Source organism: Eimeria tenella, genomic scaffold (assembly GCF_000499545.2).
Source record: "Eimeria tenella Houghton genomic scaffold, Eth_scaff15, whole genome shotgun sequence".
Lineage (NCBI taxonomy): Eukaryota > Apicomplexa > Conoidasida > Eucoccidiorida > Eimeriidae > Eimeria > Eimeria tenella.
The window spans coordinates 259,635-283,214 of NW_013541522.1; the positions used below are offsets into that span (position 1 = coordinate 259,635).

At 56.0% G+C, this 23,580-nt stretch overlaps 6 protein-coding genes across 6 annotated transcripts in view; 2 read left to right on the forward strand and 4 right to left on the reverse strand.

Moving 5' to 3' along the window:
- Positions 1-889: 889 nt before the first annotated feature.
- On the reverse strand, positions 890-4,717 carry ETH_00030165 (uncharacterized protein; the record flags this gene model as incomplete). Its single annotated transcript, XM_013373495.1, has 6 exons — positions 890-1,756; positions 2,071-2,538; positions 2,667-2,837; positions 2,950-3,543; positions 3,961-4,368; positions 4,679-4,717. The coding sequence occupies 6 exons, from the start codon at positions 4,715-4,717 to the stop codon at positions 890-892; spliced, it is 2,547 nt and encodes an 848-aa protein (XP_013228949.1).
- Positions 4,718-6,652: 1,935 nt separating this feature from the next.
- On the reverse strand, positions 6,653-10,388 carry ETH_00030170 (uncharacterized protein; the record flags this gene model as incomplete). The annotated part of the gene is made up of 9 exons (XM_013373496.1): positions 6,653-6,813; positions 7,073-7,217; positions 7,391-7,945; positions 8,041-8,303; positions 8,417-8,582; positions 8,931-9,010; positions 9,171-9,328; positions 9,456-9,612; positions 9,995-10,388. The coding sequence occupies 9 exons, from the start codon at positions 10,386-10,388 to the stop codon at positions 6,653-6,655; spliced, it is 2,079 nt and encodes a 692-aa protein (XP_013228950.1).
- Positions 10,389-11,407: 1,019 nt separating this feature from the next.
- ETH_00030175 (DNA-dependent RNA polymerase, putative) lies at positions 11,408-16,897 on the forward strand (the record flags this gene model as incomplete). The annotated part of the gene is made up of 2 exons (XM_013373497.1): positions 11,408-14,101; positions 14,360-16,897. 2 exons carry the CDS (start codon positions 11,408-11,410, stop codon positions 16,895-16,897), a joined length of 5,232 nt encoding a protein of 1,743 aa, XP_013228951.1.
- A 960-nt stretch (positions 16,898-17,857) lies between these two features.
- Positions 17,858-19,309, reverse strand: ETH_00030180 (2-C-methyl-D-erythritol 2,4-cyclodiphosphate synthase (Fragment); the record flags this gene model as incomplete). The annotated part of the gene is made up of 2 exons (XM_013373498.1): positions 17,858-18,555; positions 18,790-19,309. 2 exons carry the CDS (start codon positions 19,307-19,309, stop codon positions 17,858-17,860), a joined length of 1,218 nt encoding a protein of 405 aa, XP_013228952.1.
- Positions 19,310-20,471: 1,162 nt separating this feature from the next.
- Positions 20,472-22,215, reverse strand: ETH_00030185 (uncharacterized protein; the record flags this gene model as incomplete). Its single annotated transcript, XM_013373499.1, has 3 exons — positions 20,472-20,944; positions 21,520-21,809; positions 22,031-22,215. The coding sequence occupies 3 exons, from the start codon at positions 22,213-22,215 to the stop codon at positions 20,472-20,474; spliced, it is 948 nt and encodes a 315-aa protein (XP_013228953.1).
- A 64-nt stretch (positions 22,216-22,279) lies between these two features.
- ETH_00030190 (eukaryotic translation initiation factor 1A, putative) overlaps positions 22,280-23,580 on the forward strand; it is a gene marked incomplete at both ends in the record, with an annotated part of 2,686 nt that continues 1,385 nt past the window's right edge. The window contains 2 exons of the mRNA XM_013373500.1: positions 22,280-22,335; positions 22,557-22,817. Coding sequence (XP_013228954.1) covers positions 22,280-22,335; positions 22,557-22,817 — 317 coding nt within the window. The remainder of the gene's footprint in view (positions 22,336-22,556; positions 22,818-23,580) is intronic.

Genomic DNA, 23,580 nt, shown 5'->3' on the forward strand with positions numbered 1-23,580 from the left:
CTGCGTGTTGGCGCTTCAGAGCTAGCTGCACAAAAATTTGGGCAGCAGGCGACCAGACCGGTGCTCACTAAGTTGCAAGGTACTTAGTAGGTGCTTCTCAGCAAGCGTCTTCTTTGATCTCTTTTTGTAGGATAAAGTACACCTCGAAAGTGCAAAGGTGCATGCAATCCAATGTCCGAAATCTTACCAGCTTCTAGTCATCTGGAGCTTTTTGATTAGGTTTCAGCTGGATGCTACTTGCAGCGTAGCAACGAGAGAGTAATTTCAAGCTATTTATTAGTCTGCAGGATGCAACTACTCAGCAGCATGACTCGCAACAAGACTACAGGAGCGCACCGGCACTAAATCGTTTGATTTTTGTGAGCCTTTTAATGAATTATTTCAAGCATATTAGTAAACAACTTTGTTACGCTGCGTAATCATTCTGATTGAAGAAGCGGAGCTAGAATCTGGCACCCCGGAGCGCGTACGACAGTGTTGTTTACGTGTCCAAACCACAATTCAACACTGGTGCCTACACAGCTCAGTATGTTTTGGCCTGCGAAAATGGACATGTACGTGCATTTATGCCCGCGCTCCAATGAGAAAAAACGTAATTTATGGCAGCATTCATCTGCAGAAATGTGCGCCGGTGGTTCCACATGAACGCGAAGAAACTCATGAAAGAGCTATTCGCAATGAGTACACGCCAGCTTTCACCGAATGAAGCCACAGCCAATTCATCGTAAGGCTAACCCGTTCACTGCTGAGCCGCAAAAAGAACTGCCTGTGGCTTCAAAAGGCGAACCCACGAAGATTGAAATTTCAAACGCCAACTGCAACTGCTCCACGTCGTTTAACACGGGAACTGCTACAACGAAGCTAGATCAACACCCGTGTTGCAGCGATCTTACGGATTCCTAAGAATTCCATGACCTTTTTCGGTCCTGATGCCCGTATTTGTGGGTTTTGAAGCACTCCGCTTTCGGTGCTGCTGTTGTGGCTGTTGTTTGTCCTGATGCTGCTGACCATACGAGGAAGTGCTGCTGCTCTCATGGGCATTGGACACCCCTTCTGAGTTAGATGGAATCCGACCAGTGAGTGTTTCCTGTCGTGTTGTGTGTTCATCGTGCTGCCTTTGCCCCGGATGCTCCTCCTCGTCATTACCGAGGTAATCAGGTGCCCCTTGCCGCTGCTGGTTCTGCTGCTTGTTCTGCTGCTCTTCGAAGGGTTGCTGTGCGTCCCCTGTCGCACTTGTTCGGTCCCACGGGCATGTTATATGCACGTACAGGTCAGCGTAGGGCTTATTGGACGGCATGGGGAGAACCTGAGGCTGCTGCTCCAGCTTTATAGAGCCATGCGTATGTAGCAGCAGCAGGTGCGAAAACGTGCAACAGGCAGTGCGGGGATCAACGCGGCCTCTGGGAAGAAGCCTGCTTAAGGGAATCTTAGACTCTTGTTGCCGCTGTCGTGGCTGCTGCTGCGGCTGCGGGGACACCCCGTCGGCAAGCAGGTTCTCTGAGACGTCAGGATGTGTAAGAGCGAATTGCTGCAGGAGCTCTCTAAGCCTGAAGGATGCAATCGCTGTGTTGTGGGCTTCATTATGGTCCCTCTGCTGTTGCTGCCGCTGTTGTTCATCGTCGCTAAATTCAGTGCCACAGCCTTCGAACTCGGGAAACTCCCCAAAAGCTAAGGCTTCCAGAGACGCCTCAGAGGAAGGCACGCTTAGCCCACTTGCCCTCCTGCTGCTTCCCAGCCGCGAAGTGCTTGATGCCTCCTATCGAATTCGGACATCAGCAAGGAAGCGTAGCAATATAATTCAGGCACTATCAGCAGAGGCGGTAGATGAAGACACCTCAATCAGCAGAGCATCAAGAAATCAGAGAAGATAGCAGCAACATGCAGCAGCAACATGCAGCAGCAACATGCAGCAAACAAAGCAGCTACTAATCAATTTAGAAATTGCAGCTCATGGTCGCATGTACGCCATTCAAATTGAAGAAAACTACCGATGTGGTGCTGCAGTTGAAAGGAGCAACAATAAGCAGCAGCAGCAACGGCGATCACAGGAGCAGCGCCACAGCGCCTTACGGATTCTCTTGGAAGTTGGGTCAGCCGAGTTTGTGTGGCCCTTTGTTGCATGCTGCTGCTGTCAAAGATGCCTCGTAGCACTTCCACGTACTCACCGCTGCCTAGGAGATCACCGCTTCGGGGTATGCCTTTGCTGCCGTCCTGCTCCTGCTGCTGCTCCTGCTGCAGCTCGGCGTCTGTGTATAGCGTAAAGTCGCCCTCTAAGCCTCCTCGCTGCCATGGGGCCAAGCCCTCTATGCTTTGGCCGGTTTGCTTCTCGCCATCAGCTTTTGAAACTACAGCTGAAACACCATATAAGGGCTCAGATGACACTTTTCTCGAATGCCTGTTTGCAGCGGGGCCACGGCTATGTGCTGCCACAGCTCCTGCTGCTGGGTTTTGAAATCCCCATGCTGATTTGCGTCTCGACAGAAGCAGTTGCTGTTGCAGCCCTCGGTAGAGGCACGAAACGGGATGGAGCGCGTATAGCTGCGCCAGACGAAGGCAGAAGCAGGCACGCCAATATTCAGACCTAATTTCCGGCATCAGCAGCGGCAAAGACAGCAGTTGTGTCACGAGTAGCAGCAGCAACAATGACAGGTGCAACAATAGCGCACCTCATGAACGTCCGCGGTCGCTGCTGCCAAGTAAGTTGCAGCGTGGCAAAGCTTCGGTGCATCCAAAGTCGTGGAATTGTTTCTGAGTAGATATGGAAACGCCTTCTCGCCATCACTGCGGCCTTTCGCTGTTGCTCGAGATATGCTAGGGTCCATCTGCACTCCGTGGCCCTGGTACAGCAGCAGGCAAAGTCAAAAGACAAGAGCAGATGACGAACAGAACCAGAAAACGATGGCCTTTATCTCTAGCTTCTGGCTCGTGCGAATAAGAGTTTTGGCGCACTCCCTTTCTACGAGGGGCTTTTGGGGAGGTCCAGATGCCTTCAGTCGCGTCCTCAAGTTGTCCTTTCTGCTGGTGCTGCTGTAGTCCCTCGTTATCTTGTTGCTCTTCGCTCACTTCCTCTGGAAGGGGGCCCCACATGTCTCCAAAGTCCGCGGACTCAATGTCGCCGTCTCCGGCAAGATCCCCTGCAGCTGCAGCGGCACTGTTGGTCCCTGCGGCTGCTGCGGCACTCGAAGCTACTGCTGCAGAGTGGAAAGGGAGATTAGAGTCGGACTCTCCGAACGCCCAGCGCCTCCACGACATGCCCGGAGCGTTTGCATCTCCTGCTGCGGCGAGTGCCCTTTCGTGCGAGCCTACTTGATGCTGCCTTTCCCCAGGGCGCGTACTTCCAGAACGCAGCGGTGTAGCCACAGCCGCCCAGCAGGCGCTAAAGAGGTCGGGAGCACCCCGCTGTAGCAGCAGACCAGCGCTCTCTCGATTGGCTCTAACACTGGACTCGGCTTCTTGAAGATGGCTCGCAAAGACGCTGCCAAGTCTCTTCAGCCTTTGCTGCGACTCTTCTTCGCCGTGTGGTTGCTGCTGTTGCAGTTGCAGCTGCAAAAGCAGCGAAACAAATGGAGCTCAGACCCCGGTGAACCTTTTACATCGCTATCCCCTGCATTTGAAATTGAAGGAGACTCTTCACCAAAGGGGATACATTCTACAGGAGGCCTTTAATAAATAGCAGTGTTTACAGAGTCTATGGAGATGGCCTGTTGTATCGACGGGCACTGTATTATAGGAAGGCACATTGCCAGTGTTGCTGCCTTTGAAGGATGGCTTCCCGGCTACGGATGATAGCAAAGCCATCTTTCCTGCTACTAGTGTGTTGGTATTCCACCGACATTTGTTTGTAAAGTTAAATATTACTATGACGGGAGCAGCTCCGGTACAAAAGGCCACGCTGTTATTAACCTATTGAATGAACAACTGATATTTGGCTGGGACGAAGTAAAATGATGCTAAGGTTACCGCGGCTTTCTCCCACATGGCCTCTGCTGCATCCTCCATGTCCACTTGCACCTCTTCATCTTCTCCCTTGTCTACCTCAGCAGTCCGCACCCTCTTCCTTCTTGCGTCGCGCTGCTGCCCTCTCCCGAGTAGCTGCTCATGGTCTGGGTGGTTGCTGCTGCGCCGATGCTGCTTCTCTGGCTGCAAAAGGCGCCTCAAAAGCAACGCTGCTTCGGTGGCTAGGAGCAACCATTGTTGCAGCACCAGGGAAGCTGCACCCCTTATTACGAGGGCTTGCTGCTGCACTGGCAATGCGTTTGCAGTGCTGCTGCCACTGCCTCCTTGGTCTTCAAGCGGGGCAGCTGGGGGCAGCAGAGCTGCCAGTAGGCTAGGCAACTGAAGCCTCCTGAGCTCTCTGTCGCTGATATACTGCAGCAGGCCCACACAGCATGTCCCTGTATTCTACAGGGTTATTCTGTGCAGAAAGCTGGGAAAGGCAAATTAGCTTGTATACTGCAGAGGGTTCGGATCACCTTGGACACGCTCTTGTGGGTTCGCCTTATTCGAGCGTCGCATTCCGTTACTTTCGAGAGCGGTAGCGCTCCTATTGCCAGTAGACGACCAAAGAATGCTGTGTTCGGAAAAAGAGGGAAGTAAATTATTTGTTAACCCGTCAGAAAAGGAGAGGTAAGACACTAAAGCTGCTTTACTGCTTTCTGGGGGGTTGATCAGAACGTACATTTGGGATGAGGTCTCGACCCCACAGCCACCAGCGCATTGCTTTCGCCTCTTGTTACTTCCATTTGGCTGCCTGGAGACCAAGCAGGGGACCTATTTGTGAGCTTGTGTGAAAGTGTAGTGCATAAGTCTGGAAAAACGAACGCAAACCAGTGGCCTGTCAGCTGGTGACCACCATGTTGGCCCTCCTTGCCTTTTAGCTTAAGCTTTCGTCTGCCATACTACGAATAAGAAGCGACTGGTGTTTCTTACGCGTCAGCTGCGCAGAGCAGAGCCCAGTGGGAGCGCGCGGGTGGTTTGGGATCTCCTACGACAGAGAGCACATAGGAGCAAGCGGGAGACCCAACGCCTCCCGTCAATGAATTTGTTGCTTCTGCAAACGTCGGAGCTTAGAGTACCACTGCTGCACTCTTTCCAGGGATAAGATATTTCACGCCGCAGCAAGAAAGGAAAGGTGGAGCCCGTACTGCAGAGCAGCAATGCTCACTCGTTCCCATGTCAGCTGATACGGCCAACTAGTATGACTAATAAAATTTCACAATTCACAAATAATAAGAGGCAGATAATGGGGCTAGCATGCCGTGTTCGGCTCAGTGGGGTTGCTTTGGATTAAACTTGGACGGCTGTCAGTTCATCTGGATTTGAATGTTTTCTGCCACCAAAAGTAGGCAAGATGCACACTAGCTTTTCATCAATTTGTCTATTTTTTTAATTGGGGTTGCATTGCAATAAAGTCCCAAGCAACAGGGAGAATGTCAAGCTTCCTCTTCCGAGGTCACCTGTGAGGCATTGCTGGCCCGAACGGGCAATGCGACGCCACAATAACAGTAACAAAGGTCCCTCATCGGTGCTTCATCTTCGCATTACTGCCTGTATTTATAAGTGCAAACCACAGTAGCTGCCGCCCTGTGCTGAGAATGTCAGTCTCACCTTCCACAGACTGCATGGCCACTGGTCTGCCAAACCCGCCCACAACACCTGATGCTCCTTTCCACAGCTGCGCCTAGTGAAAAAGGTGCATGACCTACGACGAAAGCTTTGATTTACTTTGTTAGTTGCTTTATTTTCGGTTTTCGGAGTTGCGGATATGCTTTGCAGCTCAGGGATCGATGTTGTGCACGCCAGCCCAAGAATATGTGCGTGGAAGATGTTCACACACATCATAAGTTGCACGCCGTTCATTTGCCTCTGTTGTTCGTGCGCTTGAAACCTACCGTTTTGATAATGACTTCCAAGAAAATATAGGACGAAAGCTGTATGAGAACGAAAAATACAGAGCTACCACTTGTTCGTGACACGATCTGTAGTCTGCCCCGAACGCCTATGCAGTTCTTCTCAGTACTCCCGTGGGCTTTTTATAGGCACAAGTTATTTGGAGCAACGTTTTCAGTTTCATGTGGTCAGGGCGATGGCACCTGTCTCGCTGGTCTTCGCCTTCATGCCTACTGTCCCCGTGAGTCTGTTTGATCGTCTGTGTCGTTTTGACATATAAAGCGGTTTAATTTTGCCCCAAAATGACTACATACGTATGAACGATGTTGGAAAATGCTGGCCTGACGCGGTGGAAGCTAGAAGTCGAGAGGTGTCGTCAAGATGAGGAAGCCTATGATGATGAATGTATCATCAAAATTGTCTGTCTCTCCCACTAGCTTACCTAAAAGGATTCAAAGGCCAAAATACGCTGCTGCAATTTGGCTTCCCAAAACATACATTGCGGCACATCTACGCCATCCAGGTCAACAGCCTGCCTGGTACTCCACTGGATAAATGACATTACATAACAACCTGTCGTACACATATTCGTCATACACAACGTGCATACAGTGCATCTAACCAGCCACAACGCAGTGCGCTGTAGAGCAGTACATAAACAGAGGCGCAAAAATCGAACAGGCATCGACGCTGACCCCAACTGGAACCGCAACGGAAATACAGCCTCTGCACAAAAGCTCTAAAACGCGTATCGCAAGTCAACCTAGAGGGGCCCAGATCGCCTTATGTCTTCCTTGAGGACCTCAAAGTGGTCCATGACTCCCTCGAGCCTTTCATTGCTGTGCCCAGAACGTCTTGCCAGTTGTCGTAATTTCTGTAGTCCCTTCAAGTCCAAGTCCGCCGCAACGTCCTGAACTCGATGAACTTCACAGAATGCAACCAAAAGCAGCGACAAGAGAAACATGAATAACGGAAACATTAAGAGAGCAGCGCCAACAGCAGTAGCATCGACAGAGAATGAGAGCAGAAGCGGCAAAGAAAAGGATCAAGGAAAGCTGGCACGGAAATATCAGGAACAAGAGCGTCAGGGCAACCACGAGCAGTAGCGTCAGTACAGGCAAGCAAGACGCACGTAAAAGCGCAGCGGTAGTGACAGCAGCAGACACACCGTGTGGGAGCTAACCGAGTCTGGCCCAGGCCTTGCTGTCTGCGATTTGACAATCCTCAAATGCATCGAGGACCTTTAGTAGCTGCTCGCCCTGAAACTGTGCGGCCCCCCGTTGTTGTGCAAAGAGCACTAGCTGATATACTACACGAGGATCGACGAGCTGCGGCCCCACACGCAATAACTTTGCCCATGTCTTCCGTGTGCCTAGTAAGTCTATTGTACGGCTTGAGCGCATAATAAAGCCGGCAAAAATGCACAGAATCTGTCCTCATATGCGGCTGTGCAGCTTCTGAGGTCTCGCGCCAAAAATTAAGCCTCTAGATATTGGCTTACCTGCATGTCTGCGAGGGCCATAGCCAGCGCAGCCACCATACTGGTGTTGGTGGTGTGGTCAAGACGCAAGTGGCGTGTCTCCTCACAAAGAACCTCCAGGAGGACGTCAGTGCAAGCGTTGTGCAACAGCGCGCTGTTCCTAAGTCCCATGTCAGCAGTAGCAGCAACGGCTGCTGCAGCATCTGGAAGTGGCGTAGAGCAAGCATTCACCTCCGTCGGCAAGGGACTTGGCGCCGCTGCAACAGCATGCTGTTCTGCCTCTTCTACTGCAGCACCCGGAGCTCCTCCCACGTCTGCAGTTTGCGTAGTTGCTGCTGCTGTTCCTCCTGCTGTTACTGCTTCTGTTACCACTGGCGCTGCGTGCGAATATACCTTGGATGGCTTGAGGATGGGTAACAGCAATGGTAGACACTCAAGAGGCACAGTTTCTCTGAAAGGCAAGTAAGCATGATGCCTGGGGCTGCTGCTGCCGCTGCTGGGCCTTTTGTGCCGTGGCACAGAGAAAACCTGCACGATTTTTGTGTCCTTCAGAGCAGTCCAGACAGCAGTGAGTCCCTGGGACAACAACAACAGCATCCTTCCTAACTCTTAATCGGTCAAGCAATGGGCTCGAATATCATGGTGCTGGGCAGAAACCATCATTGAATTACCTGTGCAGTCAGCGGACCCAAACCCCCAGCAGCAAAACGAGATCCCAGGTTGGCTTCTTCCGCGTCAGCTTCTACCTCTGCTCCTGTTGCTGCAGCTCCCCCTGCTACTGCTGCTTCTGCTGCCAGGGGAGCTGGTGGCTGCACCCGGCAAGCGAGAAGAAGCGTATACAGCAGGCGAATGATAAGCGGAGAGTCGCGGGGGGTGAGGTCTGCAAAGGACCTTATCAGCATGCACAGGTCATGCGGCGTCACTGTGCATGAACCTGCATCAGCAGTGGAAGTAGCAAGAGAAGTAGCAGCAATGTTAGTTATGTATGCGCTGCTGCTGAGAGATTCGCGGGTGGATCATGCCATCATGCCATTAGCTAAGGCTCACTTGAAGCTGTCGCCTTTGCAGCTTCTGTTGATTCTGCTGCTGCTGTTGATTGTGCAACTTTTGCTTGAGACGGCTTCCCCGCCGCAGCGAAGGTCCGTCGGACGAAGCTATCTAGGCGGCTGAGAACCTCTTCTTTGAGGGCCAAGATTTCAACAGGCTTCAAGCGCTGCGCAAGCACACGTAGCAGCAACAGCAGCTGAACTTTTGTCTGCCGCAGGAAGTGTAACAACCGTTGTGTCCTTCCTCATTTCTGTTGCGAAAAGAGGTGAGGAGGCAGCAGCTGCAGCAGAAGCAGCCTGCATGAACCCTAGAGCTGCAGAGACTCAGTTCACCTATGCTGCTGCTGTACATCCCTAGTACGCTGTGGCGCTGCAGACAACCCTGAAGCCCAACCCTTAGCCCTCTGTCTAATGAGGCCGTTTATTCAGGAGTTTATGCGAGAAAAACGAACCCAAAGTTTGCTGGACAGGCCTTTAGTTACAGAAACACTTTTGGAGGTTTCGCAGCAACCCACCTCTGTGCGGGCGAAAGCCCAAAGGCACATTGAGAGGTCTGCAAGGCTGAAGTCCTTCGCCAGTCTCAAAGCCTCAGCCCCTGCCGCCAAATCGCGAAATTTCGAAATATAATTTCTAAACTCTAGACCCTAGATCTAAACCCCCGAAACATAGACTACTTGTGAAAGCAAACACCAGAACCGCCCTTAGTTTTAGAGTTTCTGTTTGCTGCTGGGGCTTTGGTCGTGGGCCTTGCCTACCTATTAGGTCCCAAACTGGGGGGTGCGTCACTCCATTCTTCGCAAGACCCCACGCTGACACAATCAGCTGCTTGCTGCTGAGCTGCTGCTGCTCCAGAAATGGCTGCAGCCGCAGCGCCAGCTGCCAGAGAGCTGGGCTGTAGCCAATGACTGCCAGTCTGAGGACACACCAGCACTACTTGTTGCTGTGACTTTGCAAACTGGATTTGCTGCTGCGGTTTCATTTGATGCTTTTGCTGCTGTTACTGATTGTTTTCATTCGCCCCTGCTCCTGCAGCAACTCACCGATGAATTGTAAGATGTATGTGGGCAGGCTGCAGCAGCTCTTGCTTTTGCAGTGCAGCAGCAAGAAAGGTCCTAAAAGAGCTGCTGCGCAGGTCGAGGCGGCGTCGCGTAGATAGCAAAGATAGGGCAGCAAGCCAGTCTCGGCGTGTCATGTTGTCTTAGGCAGCAGCAGCAGCAGCAGCGGCAACAGCAACACAACAGAGCTACAAACTTGAGCTCTCCAACACCGGGAGGAAACATACTGCCCGTGACAGCCTCAAAATCTGTTCAAATTATTGCAAACAAGGAATACGACAGCAGCAGTGGTGGCAGCAGCAGCATCTGCTGCCACTGCAGTAGCAAGTGAAGGAACACACATGTCGGAGCCAGCAGCAGCAGCCTCGGCAGCACCAGGAGCAGTAGGAGCAGTTTGAGCAGTGTGTGCAGCGGTTGCCGCAGCGGCTACTGCAGCGGCTGCTGCAGCGGCTGCTGCAGCGGCGGCTGCAGTGGCTGCTGCAGCAACAGCAGCAGCAGTTGCAACAGCACAAGCAGTTGCGTACCCTTATTTTGTTGGCAGGCCTTGAGAAAGTCCTCCGCATCTGTAAAAGTCTCGAGTCCATGTGCCAGTGGAGTGTCTGGGTGCCATCTCAGTATCTTGGCGAACCGCCTCTGTTGCTGCTGCCCTCGCAGCTGCTGCTGCTGCTTCTGTAGCCCATCTGCTGCGCAGCTGCAGCTGTTTTGGATTGCCTTGTTGCGGGTGGCTGGCAGATGTTCTGCTGCTGCTGTATAGAATGCATGCGGCGAGCTGAAGCTCATATTTGGAATTCTGCGAGCCAATCTAGCCAGAGCCGACGAAGCTGCTGCTGCGGTGGCTGCTGCTGGCCTTCTGTACGCAGCGGCTGGCGCAATGGCAGCAGAAGAAGGGGCTGTTACCGCTATTAACGAGGCAACCATTGGTGTCACCAAAGCAGCAGCAGCAGAATCGCAGTAGAAGCCTTTGCTCCAAATTTCGCTGCTCCGTCTGGCTGTTTAGAGGGCGGATTCTCTGCTATTTCTTGCTTCCTGCTGTTGCTGTTGCAGCGGCTGCTGTCGCTGCAGCCTCAGCAGGCATTGAGGTTGCCTTTGCTGCCACAGCTGCCACTGTGACAGCGGCAGTTAATGCAACTGCTGCAGCTGTGGCTGTTCTTGCTGCCGCTGCAGCTTCGGTGCTGCAGCTGCTGCAGGTGCTCGACTTGCTGCTGTTCGTCGAACTGACGCTCTCCTGCTGCAGGTCTCACTCTTTGCTGTTCCGTACGGCAAAAAGAAAGCCTGCAGTTCAACCATTCTTCGTCTGACTAGCCTTTCTGCGTGTGTAGGCAAAGAGAGCAAAGAAGGCCTCCATGGGCCTTGGGGCCCCACGGTGCCGCAGCAGAAGTGAAACACAGCCGCAGGAGCAACAACCCCAGAAACACGGCTACAGTTGAATTGACAATCTGCAATCAATGAGTTAGGGATCGTGAATTTGTTGGAATAGCAGAAGGATAGAGGCATATTGAGTTCTCATGTGGAGCCTCAAGGGGCCTCCAGGGGGCCCCCCGTGTGGCTGCAGGCCCGCGACGACAACAGCAGCAGCAGGAGCCACAGTACCTTCAACACGGCTTCTAGAAATTTTTAGTTTTCTGCCTGTGCCGAGATCTATTTTATCTAATTCACGTTCAACGGTTCTTCGACTGCAACAGCAATAAAAAGGCAGCAGTCCCAGCAGCAACAGCGCCAGAGGCGGCAGAAGATCTACTGCATTGAGAGCTCCTCTGCCGCTGAGGTCTGATGCTGCTGCGAGGCTCTCCAAACTTTTCTCTTATAGTTATTGAGGAACAGCGCGGTGTAGCACCTGCTGCATGGCTTTGTCTGCCTACGGAGGCAGCGGCAGCGGCAGCAGCAGCAGCAGTTGCTGCTACTCCCGCTACTTTTGCTGTTGAATCAGGTTGCTTGCCATGTCTCTGTTGCGGCAGATCACCCCGCGCACGAGAGCAGATGTAGCAGCTGCAGCAGCAGTTGCTGCAGCCGCTACACCTGTAGCGACTGCCGCAGCTGCTGCTGCTGCTGCTGCGTCTGCCAATGCCAGGCCTTCCCGCTGCAGAAGGCAGCATCCGCTGCTGTTGGGCTTAGAGCGCCAACGGCAGCAAATGCTGCTGCAGCAGGAGTGGCAGCAGCCGAGAGGCTGCTTCCACTGCAGGCAGCGGCAGCAAGTTGCTCGTTTAAGAGCAGCAAGCTCGGTTGCAGCAGCTGCTGCTGTGCAGCACCAGAGCGCGCAGCAGCGTTATTACATGCACCAGTGGCCGCAGCAACAACAGCAGATTCAGCAGCAACTCACTGAGGAGGACAACTTTCCTTTTGCTGCTCATGCTTCCTGTTGGGCGCAACAGCCTCACGTCGAGCTGCCGGCATGGCAGAACCTACCGCAGCAGCAGCAGCAGCCGCAATGGCAGCAGCAGCCGCAATGGCAGCAGCAGCCGCAGTGGCAGCAGCAGCAGCAGCAACCGCAGCCGCTTCAGGAGAGCCAGAAGCTGCAGCAGCTGCAGCACGCACCGCAGCCAGAGCAGCTGCGGCCTCTCGGAACATACGTTTGGCAGCAGGCGCTGCAGCACAGCGATGAAGAGTGGCAAGGAGTAAGTTTGGAAACTGCTGGCGTGCTGCAGCAGCAGCAGCAGCAGCAGCAGCATCCATGGGCGTGGCAGGAGGACTCATCTCTCCAGCAACTCCTGCTAGAGCTCCCTCAGCCGCCGCATCACATTTTCCACAAGCCGCAGCAGCATCAGCAGCAAATGGAAGAGCGGCCTCAGCAGCAGCTGCTGCAGCAGCCGCAGCAGCAAGCTGCTAACGCGGGCGCTGCGCTGTGCAAAAGCAGCTCCTCCCAAGCGAGCAAAGGAGGTCCAGCAGCAGCAGCAGCAGCAGCGCCAGCAGCAGCAGCAGCGCCAGCAGCTGCAGCAAATGCTCCTTCAGCGATTGAGGGCCTCAAGGAGCTGCGGCGGATGGGGGAGATGCAGCAGCAGCGCGTGTACGCTAGGCTGCTTGGCAAGGCGGAGGAGGGTGCTGGTGCAGCCAACTGCCCCGCAGCAGCACAAACAGGCGCAGCAGCAGCAGCAGCTGCTGCTGCTTCTTCTGGGCTGTCGGCCAGTGTGCTGCTGTGCCTTCATGCTCTCGAGCTGGAGGCCATGCAGCAAGGTTTGCTGCTGGCAGATGTGCCAAGAGAGGAGCTGTTCAGACACCTGAAGACAGCTGTGCTGCCTGGGGAGCAGCAGCAGCGGCGGCAGCAGCCTTTGCTGCTCAATCCGGATTGGCTGCAGCAGCAGAAGGAAGCAGCCTACGGCGTGAACCCCTACCCGATCCCGCTCCGCTGGACGCAGCAAGATCTGCCCTCTGACCCGCAGCAGCAGCAGCAGCAGCAGCAGCTGCAGCTGCAGCAGTCACGGGAGTTGGCCCCCTCTCGTTCTTCTGCAGAGGAGCTGATGAGCGTGCTGCGGCGAAGACAAGTAATAGTGGAAGGCTGCATCTGGAAGCGGCTAACAGCAGAAGTGCAGCAACAGCTGCAGCAGCTAGCTGCAACAGGTAAAGGAGGTGACTCAGGCCCCGCCAAGCGGCTGTGGGTCCCTTGGGTTAAAGACATGACCAAGCCTATAGCGGCGCTGCAGCGGCGGCAGCGGCGCTTTGCTGCAGCAGCAACAGCTGCTGCTGCTGAGTCTGATGACGCGGACGCTGCAGCAGCAGCAGCAGCTGCTGTCGCAGACTTCGACGGCAACGATGGCTACCTCCCGCAGCAGCTGGAACCTGTTTTGCTGGCTGTCATTACTGCACGCACAGTGCTGCAGCAGCTGCTGCTGCCTAAAGCCACAGCTCCCACAGGGCCGACAAGCAAAGGGCGAGAAGGCTTGACTGCTGCTTCATCTTGCTCTGCAGCAGCGGCAGCTGCTGCTGCTGCTGCAGCTGCTCTGTCTGCTGGAGGGCCAGAGCTGCAGCAGCGGCAAGCGCTAGTAACACAGGTTGCAATGAGTATCGGAGACGCAGTGCACGCAGAAGTTGCGGCTGCGTTCCTCGAGAGGCAGCAGCAGCAGCAGCAGCAGCTGGGCCAGTGCTACCTGCCGCTGCGCAAGCAGCAGCAAAAGCGGCAGCACCGCTACAGCGGCGGAACTGCAGCACAAACGGCACAAGCTGCTGCCTCACTAGCAGCATCACCGGTGCTGCTGCCTCGGTGGTCTTCGCGGAAGCGTCTTGCTGTTGGGGGGTTGCTGCTGCAGTTGCTTGTGAAGCATGCGATGATTGAGGCTCCATATGCAGCAGCAAAAGAGGAGCTCGCCACAGAGCTGCAGCAATTGAGGGCCGAGAAGCAGCGCATACTTCTGAGCAGGTCCCGCAGGCGGGAGCAGCAGCAGCAGCTGTTAGATCAGTCGGGTGCAGCACAGGCTCGAGCAGCAGCTGCAGCGGCCCCTGAGACGGCCGAGCAAATTGTTGCCTCGAAAGAAGCAGCAGCAGCAGCAGCTGCTGCTGCTTCTGCAGAAGAAGCAGAGGCTGCAGAGGAGATACTGACAGACGCAGCAGCAGACTTAGGGGTGTATGTGCCTCTGGGAGGCCGAGCCGCTGAGGAGCTGCAGCACCTCGTGGCCTACAAGTCGCGGCACGGCCACGACAAGGTCAGCTGCTGCACAGGCAGATGCAGGGGCCCCCTTCTAGGGGTGGCAGTTTGCTGCAGAATCTGGTAGGGGGCCCCGCAGGAGCCCCGCAGGGGCCACGCGGGGGCCCCGCGGGGGCCCCGCCCTGCTGCATGGAGCTACGCAGGGCTCAGCACTCAGCTGCTGTGGCACGGGACCGAACAGTTCAAGTTGCTGTTTGCTGCAGCAGCGGCTGTGGCTGAACATTTGGGGCTGCTTAGCTGCGGTTTGTGCGCGCAGGTGGAGGTTCCCGCATTTCGCCACCGAGTTCTTTACTGCGCGAAGCGGCGAAAGAAATTCGGAGTTATTGAAATGCGGCGCCTCTGCTTTGATCGCTTGACCGCGGTGGGCAGCAGTCCTGAAGAAGCCGCAGCAGCAGCAGCGGCAGCAGCAGCAGCTGCCGCTGCTGCAGACACGGCAGCAGGGCTGTCCCTCGCAGCAGCACCACTACCAACGGCTGCCGAACCACCTGCTAACGCTAAAGAGCATTCTCAGCAAGGGCATCTGCCGCTGGGGAAGGGCGGAGGTGCAGAAGCAGCAGCAGCTGCAGCAGCAGCTGCTGCTGCCACTGTACGTACAGCTGCAGATCGCTTGTCTTCTCCCTTCTGGCTCATGCTGAAGCACGTCCCCATGCTGCTGCCCCCAGCGCCCTGGACTGCCTACGGCAGCGGCGGCTACTTGATGCTGCGCACAGCTTTTGTGCGTAGCGTGTCTGACACAGACCCGGGAAGCGGCGCTGGCCACAGCAGCAGCGCCAAAGAGAGCAGCAGCAGCGGCGCAGCTGACGGGGAGGCAGCAGAGGACTCTGAGCACCTCGCTGCCGACTCGGACGCCGCCGCCTCGTCTGTGAACGCTGCAGCAGGCAGCGACAGCAGCAGCAGGAGCAGCAGCAGCAGCCGTAAGAACGGCAGCCGCAGCAAGAAAGGCTCCGATATCTACTTGGGGTGGGGCCCGCGAGCAAAGGCGTGTCAAGACTTTCGAGTGTATAACACATCTACAGTTCGTTCTGCAGTCTCTCTTTTAGGGTCTGTCCCATGGCAGATCAACACGCAAGTGCTGCAGGTGCTGCAGCAGGCCTGGGCCTCAGGCGAGGGGCTAGGCAAAATGCCGGCGCGGCACTCCCTCCCCATTTCGCAGCTGCTGGAGCAGCACGAAGCCCAGCAGCAGCAGCAAGAGGAAAGCGGAAGCAGCAGCAGGAGCGCAAGCAGCAGCAAGAGCGAAAGCCGGTCGGTGCTGCTGCGGCACCTTCTGCAGCAAGAAACGCGCATGAAGGGCGAGCGCCCCTCGTTTTTGCTGAAGCTGGAAACAGCGCAAAACTTCGCCTTGTGCTCAGCTCTTTACTTTCCCCACAACATCGACTTCAGGGGCCGCTGCTATCCACTCCCCCCTCACCTCAATCATATGGGAGATGATGTTTCGCGCGCTTTGCTGCGGTTTACTCGCAGCCGGCCGCTGGGCGACAGTGGCTGGCGGTGGCTGCGGATACACCTGGCGAATCTGTTCGGACACAACAAGCTTTCCTTTGAGCGAAGGTGCAGCTGGACAGACACCCGAATGCCGCAGATCCTCGCTGCAGCGGAGCAGCCCATGCAGCACAAGGACTTCTGGGCAGCAGCAGAGGAGCCCTGGCAGGCCCTTGCTGCAGTCCTCGAGATCGCTGCAGCAGTCAAGTCGGGGGACCCCACAACTTTCCCCAGCAAACTCCCGGTGCACCTCGATGGCACTTGCAATGGCTTGCAGCACTACGCTGCCTTGGGCAGAGACCTCCGGGGAGGAGCTGCTGTGAACCTCTTGCCTGCTGAAACGCCTCAAGACGTCTACTCCCTCGTCCTGCAGGTCGTGAAGCAGAATGTGCACTGCATTTCGGCCTCTTCCACGGCCTCCTCAGCAGCAGCAGAAGCAGCAGCGGCAGAGGAAGCTACTCAGCAACGGCAACAGCAGAATGGAAAGAAGAAACCGCGGAAGCAGGCCGTTGCTGCACGGAAGCAGCAGCAGCCATGGCAGCAGCAGCAGCAGGAAAGGCGCCGCGAGTTGGCGCGGCTGTGTGAAACGCACGGAATTTTGCAGCGATCTGTAGTGAAGCAAACAGTGATGACCGTTTGCTACGGTGTGACCGCCCTTGGGGCCCGAGACCAAGTGCTTTCTCAGCTAGAGGACCTGCTGGGGGGCCAACTGCGGCCTGAAGTGCTGCGGGAGCTAGGGGGGTTCTTGTCTCGCATTGTGCTGCAGTCCATTGGGGAGCTGTTTCGGGGCGCCATGCAGACTAAGAAGTGGCTGGACACCGTTTCGGGTGTATGTACAGCTGCGGGAGTGCCGGTGGCATGGGAGGTGCCCGCGATCGGGCTGTTGTGTGAGCAGCCTTATCGGTCGCTGCAGCAGCAGCAAATCCGCTCCCCGCTGCAGCGCCACACTTTGCACGTGTCAGGAGACAGCGCGCCTGTCAGCAGGTCCAAGCAGCGTTTGGGTTTTCCTCCCAACTTCATTCACAGCCTTGACGCCGCCCACATGATGCTCACGGCGTTGGAGTGTATAGGCACCTACAAGATCGACATGGCCGCCGTGCACGACTCCTACTGGGCCCATGCCGGGTGTATAGACACCCTGGCAGTGGCCCTCAGACAGCAGTTCGTTCACCTCTACCAGCACGACCCGCTGCAGCTTCTGTATGACAGCGTCAAGAGCCGACTTCCCAAACAAGCAGCAGAGCTGCCTCGACCCCCCGCCAAGGGCGAGCTGGACATCAGACATGTGCTAGCCAGCCCTTACTTCTTCCACTGACAAACGCCCTGCCACTGCAGCAGCCAGTGCAGCAGCCAGCGTTGCAGGCATTGGATTTGCTGCGTGTTCCCCTTCTGCACAGTGGTACCTCATTCGCCGCTGCAGTTAATGCAGCAATTGCCGTCCAGCTGCAGCAGCTGCTTTTAGCTTATTTGGTGTATCCATTAGGGCATAGACTTGATGGATACAGCAGTATACAGCGATTTCACATCAGCTGTAGGTTTTAGGCAGCAAAAACAATAGCTGAGCTACTGGCGCTCCCTTCTTGGTGGTGCTGAGCTCCATACGGAGAACTTTTTGAATAAAATTTGCATCATTATGCGATATATCTGGTACTTTCCCAGTATACAGCAAGTGTGGTTGAACACTAATCAACCTGCTACCGCAGCGGCAGCTGCAGCAGCGGCAGCAGCACGCAGTAGAAGCAGCGTAAGCTTTGGCGAATGTGTGCGGCAGCTGCAGCAGGCCGTCATGCCGCGCCCCGTACTGCTGCTGCAGCAAGTGGTGCTGCAGTAGCACGCGAAGCTGCAACAACAAAATATGGGGTTTATCCTTTAGTGTCGGTCTGAGAGTCCACCTAAGCTATGGGTTACTTAGAGGCCTCGTAAAAAGTGTCATTGGGTAGCATCTGCTACCTGTGTTTGTGCAACTGCTGCGGTCATTTGCTGCAGCTGCTGCTGCTGCTGGCAACTACTGTTGCTGTTGCGGTCCCTGCAGGCAATCCTGGCGCGGGTCACTCCTACTGCAGTCAGGAAGCAGCTGCAGCATGCAACATAACAGAAACGCGCTCGTGCAGGGCTGCTGCAGCAGTTGCAGCACAGCTGCAGCACAGCTGCAGCAGCCGATGCAGCGAGTTCTTGTCGTTCTAAGCTGCAAGAGATTCACTGGCTGCTGCGGCTGCGACAGCAGCGTGATCGAAGGGCAGCAGCAGCAGGCCGCTGCCATTAGCACGCAGTAGTATCAGTCTTCTGCTGCTTCTGCTGCTGCTGCTGCTGCCTCAGGGGCTGCATCTGTAGCCTGCCGCTGCAGCAGCGCCACCGCGTGGCACTCCACCGCCTCGCCGCGGCCAACAGGTCCCACCCCTTCCCCCGTCTTGGCTTTAAGGGAAACTTTGCTGCTGCTGATGCCCAGAGCAGCAGCAAGTGTGTCAATCATTTGCTGCTTCTTGCTGCTGATGCGGGGGCGCTGCAGCATTAGCGTGACGTCCACCTGCGCCACTGTGTACCCTGCTGCAGCAGCAGCTGCTACTGCTGCAGCAACAAACTCTCGAGAGTTCCGGCCTTTGTTTTCTGCTGCAGTGTCAGGGAACTGCTGCCCAATGTCAGCAGCTCCTGCTGCAGCAAATACAGCGTCAGCTGCCGCATGCAGCACCACGTCCCCATCTGAGTGCGCTACGACGCCCACACCCAAGTTGCTTTTGTTGCTTTTGCTGCTGCTGCTGCTGCTGCTGATGCTGCTGGCCACGGATGCACTGTACTGCAGCAGACGTCTAAAGCCCGAGGAAGCAACTGAGAGGAAACTGTCCCCCCTTTGAACCTCCCCAGCAGCGCCTTCTGCTGCCGCTGCAGTTGCTTCCGACTGTTGCTGCTTCGCCTCTGCTGACCCTGCTGCTGCTGGAATTTCTGGGGCAAAGGAAACGCCCGATAGTATGAGAGGACCTGCAACAGCAGCGCAGCAGCAGGTAAGTGGCGCTCGAGGATTTGAGCAAAAGCAGCAACAGCAGAAGAAAATTAAACAGCAGCAACAGAAAAATTGACAGCGGCAGCGGCGGGAGTTCTAGCGGCAGCGCCAACAGCAACTGTTGCAGCACCAAAGCAAAGATGGCAGCAGTAGCAGCAGCAACTGCAGTAGCTGCAGCAGCAACACCTGCAAGAGGTGCAGCAGCAACTCACCTGTCATCTCTTTGGGATTAGTAGACAGTCGGTGCAAGTCGTAGCCGTGCCCTATCCTAAAAGGTAAGTCAGCTGCTGCTGCTCCTGCTGCTGCTGCTGCTGCAGGCGCCGCTGCTACTTCTACTAGGGTCGCTCCTATCAGATTCACTGTACTTGCGTTTGCTGCTGCTGCTGCTGCTGCTGGAACAGCTGCACCAGAAAAAAACGCGGAAGAAGCTGCGTGCTGCAGTGGCGCTGCAGCAGCGTGGGGCCCTAGGAATGCTGCTGCGCTGCGCCTCTGCTTCTGCAGCCGCTGCTGCTGCTGCTGCGGCCCCACTGAAGGGCAATGCCGTGGCTTTGCCAGCAGATCTACGTTAGACAGCTGCGTTGTCGCAGCTAGAGTGGCAGCAGCAGCAGCAGTTGCTGCTGCTGCCGACGGGTCCCGGTGAAAGGACAGGGCGTTGCAGGAAAAGCGTTGCACCCACTGCTGCTGCAGCAGCAAAACTGCCGCGGCCAGCAGCATGTGCGTGAAGGAAGTCATGGCTGCCTACTGTGGGTAATAAAGAAAACACAGCAAATGCGCAGAGGGCCTTGCGGGCCCTCTAGACACAAACTACCAAGATGCAGCAGCAGGCAGCAGTAGCAGCTGCTGCAGTTATTTCTTTTGGAGGCACACAGCAGAGGGAGCAGCACCCTTGAAATACGCCGATTTCATGGCTGCCACGCAAATCGGAGCAGCAGCAGCATATCAGTTTTTCTCCCGTTGCAGCAGCAGCAACAGCTGTTGCTGCGGCAGCAACGCACTCTCTGATGCTGCAAATGAAGAATTAAAGCAGCAAGGAAAGTTTAGCTAAGGAGACAGCCAGAGTTGGGCTACAACTCTCGGGGTCACAAGACGTCCCGGGACCGCGCTCCTGCTGCTGCTGCTGCTGCTGCTGCTGCTGCTGTGTAATGCTCTAGCTGCTGCCACTGCATTGTTCGGCTCGCACGTTTCTTAGCAGGTAGCAGTTGTCAAAACAAGCCTCAAATGCATTAATGGGGCTCATGAGAGAAGACAGGCAGACGGCACTCCGGGGTTCTGAGTCAACTTCTGCTGCTGCTCTCCCTGTTGTTGCTGGAGTGGTTGCTGCTGCTGCGCCGTTACCTGCTGCTAGTGGTAGCTTCTTCTGCGCTTATTGCCTAAATGTCCATTTTCCAGCGGAATGTGTAGTGGGTTTTGAGGGTTGATCTTCAGCAGCCGAAAGCCACCCTTGAGGTGGTGTCAATCGACAGCAGATCTGCCCGATGATCAAGGCAGCGGCTACCGCGAGATGAAGCAGCAGCAGCAGCAGCTATGGGCAGCTTCAGCAGCATTAAGTGCAGCTAAGCAGCTGAGGCAGCAGCAGAAGAGGGAACAGCTGCAGCCCACACTAGCCGCGGGGGTCATTGACAGCAGCAACGACTCACTAGCTGCAGCACTTTGCAGCCTCTACAAAGGACATTTACAGTCTCGCTTTCAGGGTCTAGCAGCCTTCGCTGAGCAGCTGGCTGCTCAAGGAAATGTGTTTGCTGCCAGCCAAAGTTGTCGCTAGCCACACATTGTCTGGCTAGCCAGAGAAGCAGCAAAGAACAACGGCGGAGAGCTGTGCAGCTAGCCATCCGCTGTTGCTGCTCAAGTGCACGGGGATTAAGCAGAACTAGCTGCTGCTTGCTGCTGTCAGTAGCTACCTCCTGCTGCCGCGGGTGGAGCTGTGCTTGACTAGGCTGCCTTGTCTTTTGCTGCTGCTGCTGCTGTGCCGGCTGAGAGCTGCAGCAGCGCCGCCCTCTTTTGCTGCTGCCGACTCAGCGCGAGACGGAGAAGCAAAAGCCTCGCCAGAGGGCCGAGGTGTCAGCTTTCTGTTGAGGGGTCCATCTCCAATTGCTTTTGAAAGTCCGGGTGTTATTTCTTGGCTTGCGAAGGCTTGCTGCTGCTGCTGCTGCTGCTGCTGCTCGTCAGAGCTGAACGCGCCCCCGCTGCCGCTGCTGTCGCCTCCGCTTTCCGTTGTTGGCTCCATGCCTACTTCCCCCAGAGTCGGCTGGTCTGCGTCTGCTGCTGCTGCTGCTGCTCCTGCTGCTGCTCCCCCAGGGGAAGCAGCACGTCTTCTCCTTCCGAAAGGAGCTGCTCTTCTTCGCCTTGAGACTGAAGGGGAACGGCTGCCTGTTCATGGCAGCAGCAAATGTGAAAAGCTGGCTAGCCACGCTGCCTACCGCCATGCACCCAGCTAGCTAGCCAGCTAGCTAGCCAGCTAACTGACTAGCTAGGTAGCTGGCTAGCTACCTGGCTAGCCAGAAGGGGTGCAACATATACTCGAGCTACGGAGCTAGCTAGGCAGCATGGATACTGTGTGTGCTGCGCCCTGCGCCCTTCTGCATAGCTGCTTCCTTGTCTGGCTAGCTGGTAGGAAACTGGCTAGCTAGCGGACTGGCTAGCGAAGCTGGTGCCAGCTAGCCACTGACTTGCTGTCACTCGCTACTGCTGCAGCTATTTCTGAGCCAGCGAAGTGCTGCGCCCGCTGAGGCTGCTGCTGCAGCTGGCTCTGGTGGAAACGGCCCTAACAAATGGCCAAGGGAATGCTTGCAGCTATTCGCGAGCAGCAGCAGCAGCAGCAACAGCAACAGCTTTATCTGCTTTCTGCTGCTGCGTATGGGGAACGCCGAGGGCTCCCTGCGCCCACCGCCGTCGGGTGCTACGTGTTAGGGTTTAGGGTTTAGGGTTTAGGGTTTGGGACTGACTGCGGGAAGAAACGCCGGATCGGACGGACTGTCTGCCGCGGAGGCCGCGGGGGAGGCGGAAGGACTGGGTGACAGCAGCAACTCCGAAGCAAACGGACAGGAAGCAGCAAACCACCAGCCACCAGCAGCAAGGCAAAGTCAAAGTGTAGAGTTTTGATCCCAAGGGGGCCCCTTTGAGATCATCCCAGGCCATGTGGACTCCGAAGCCCACGAGGGTCAGGAGGGCCCCCGCGAGGAGCCAGAGGCCCCCGATGACGCACTGCCGTTTGTAGTACTGCTGCAGCAGCCACCTGGAGCGCAGCAGAACACCCCCCAGCAGCAGCAGCAGAAGCAGCAGCAGCAGCAGCAGCACGCGCGCGGCACAGACGTGACAGAACTCGCAGCTCACGTAGCTGCGCTCCACTTTGCATCTACCCGTTCACAGAGTCTCTGCTGCTGCAACAGATGCGGCTGCTGCTGCTGCTGCTGCTACTGCATTACCCCCGTCGGTTCCTTTACGTGGACAGCCTACTGCTGCCTGGGAATGCGCTGTGTCCCTGTCTTTGTTGCTGCTGCAGCTCGTGCAGCTGGTGCTGCTGCTGGGGCTTTCGCGCGAGCAGCAGCAACACCAGCAGCATCAGGAGCAGCAGCAGAAGCAAAGACACCTTCCTGGGAGAAACTGTGAGTCCTTATGTACCTCGTCCTCATCTCCGCCATTGTGGAACGTACATCAGCAGAGGCGCGCTGCACTTCACTCTGCAGCAGCAGCAGCAGCAGCAGCATGAATAGCGAGGATCGGTCTTTTCTTGTCAACAGCGTGAACGACAGAAATTGCTTGTAGGTGAACCCTGACTATGTTTTGGGGCTAAAAGCGCAGCAGGAACAGCAGCAGCCTCTGCTGCACTGCTGCTGCTGAAATGCATGCGTATGCGGATTACCCCAGGCTGCCAAGAGTAGGCTTCGTCGTTTCCCGCGTAGCTAACAAACCACCAGTCCTGAAGCAGCAGCAGCAGCAGCAGCGCCAGCAGCAGTAGTGACAGAAGCTGCTGCGGCGGCAGGCGCCTTTCTTGGGCAACAGAGGCAGCAGCAGCAGAAGCAGCAGCACACCTTGCCATTAACCTGCCGGTACTTTTTAACGTCAGACACCTCGAGGCCCACCATCCTTGCTGCGCCTCTCTTGGGAGGCCACAGAAGACTGCGGCAGGAAAAGCGACGATACCAGCAGCAGCAGCAGCAGCAGCAACAGCACGTACTGTATTACCCCCGTCACAACAAGACCAGTGGACCACACTAGATGCTGCCCCTGCCACTCCCCTAAGGTAATGTGCATATGCTGCCCTGGCGCTGCTACTCCTAGAGAGTTTATTTATGTGACTGCTTTGCACGGTAGCCCTGGGGGCCCCTTGGGGGGCCCCTAGGCCCCGTGTGTACATTTTCTATGTTGCTAGCTGCTTTATGAGCCTCTTTTGGCTTCTTTTCAAGTGTGGCTAGCGCTTGGAAAGCAGGCTTGCCGGGGGCCCCTTGCGGGCCTCCCGCTGCATGCGCAGCGGGCTGGCTGAGTACCCCAATTAGAATTTAGGGGCCCCCCGGGGGCTCTTTGGCGCCAGCAGCGGCCCCTGAGTATCTAGAGAAAAAGGTAGGAAGCAGTGGGTGGGCAAAGAGTGAGGGGCTGCGCGCGTTTGCTGCTGCAGCACCTGCTTAGCTGTCAGAGATGAGCCCCTGGCGACTCTGCGGTGCCTTGGCCGCACAAAGGCTCGTTTGTATTTCTTTTCCGTTACGAATTATTCAAAAATATCCCTGGAAATAAACAGAGGCTGAAGGGAGTCCCTTGGGCTATTTACGTCAAAGGGCCTTAGTTTGCTGCGGCAGATTATCGCACCGCAGCAAAACTACTCCTGCGGCTGCTGTTGCTGCTGCTGCTGCTGTTGCTGCTGCTGCTGCTCTAAGTCTTGCTGCTCTTCCCTAGCATATTAATGCAATAAGTGCCTTTTTTTAAATGTAATGCATGCTTTACTAGCGGAATCGATGCAGCAGCAGCACAAGAAGCAGCAGCCACGGCGGCAGCGGGCGCACGGGGACCGC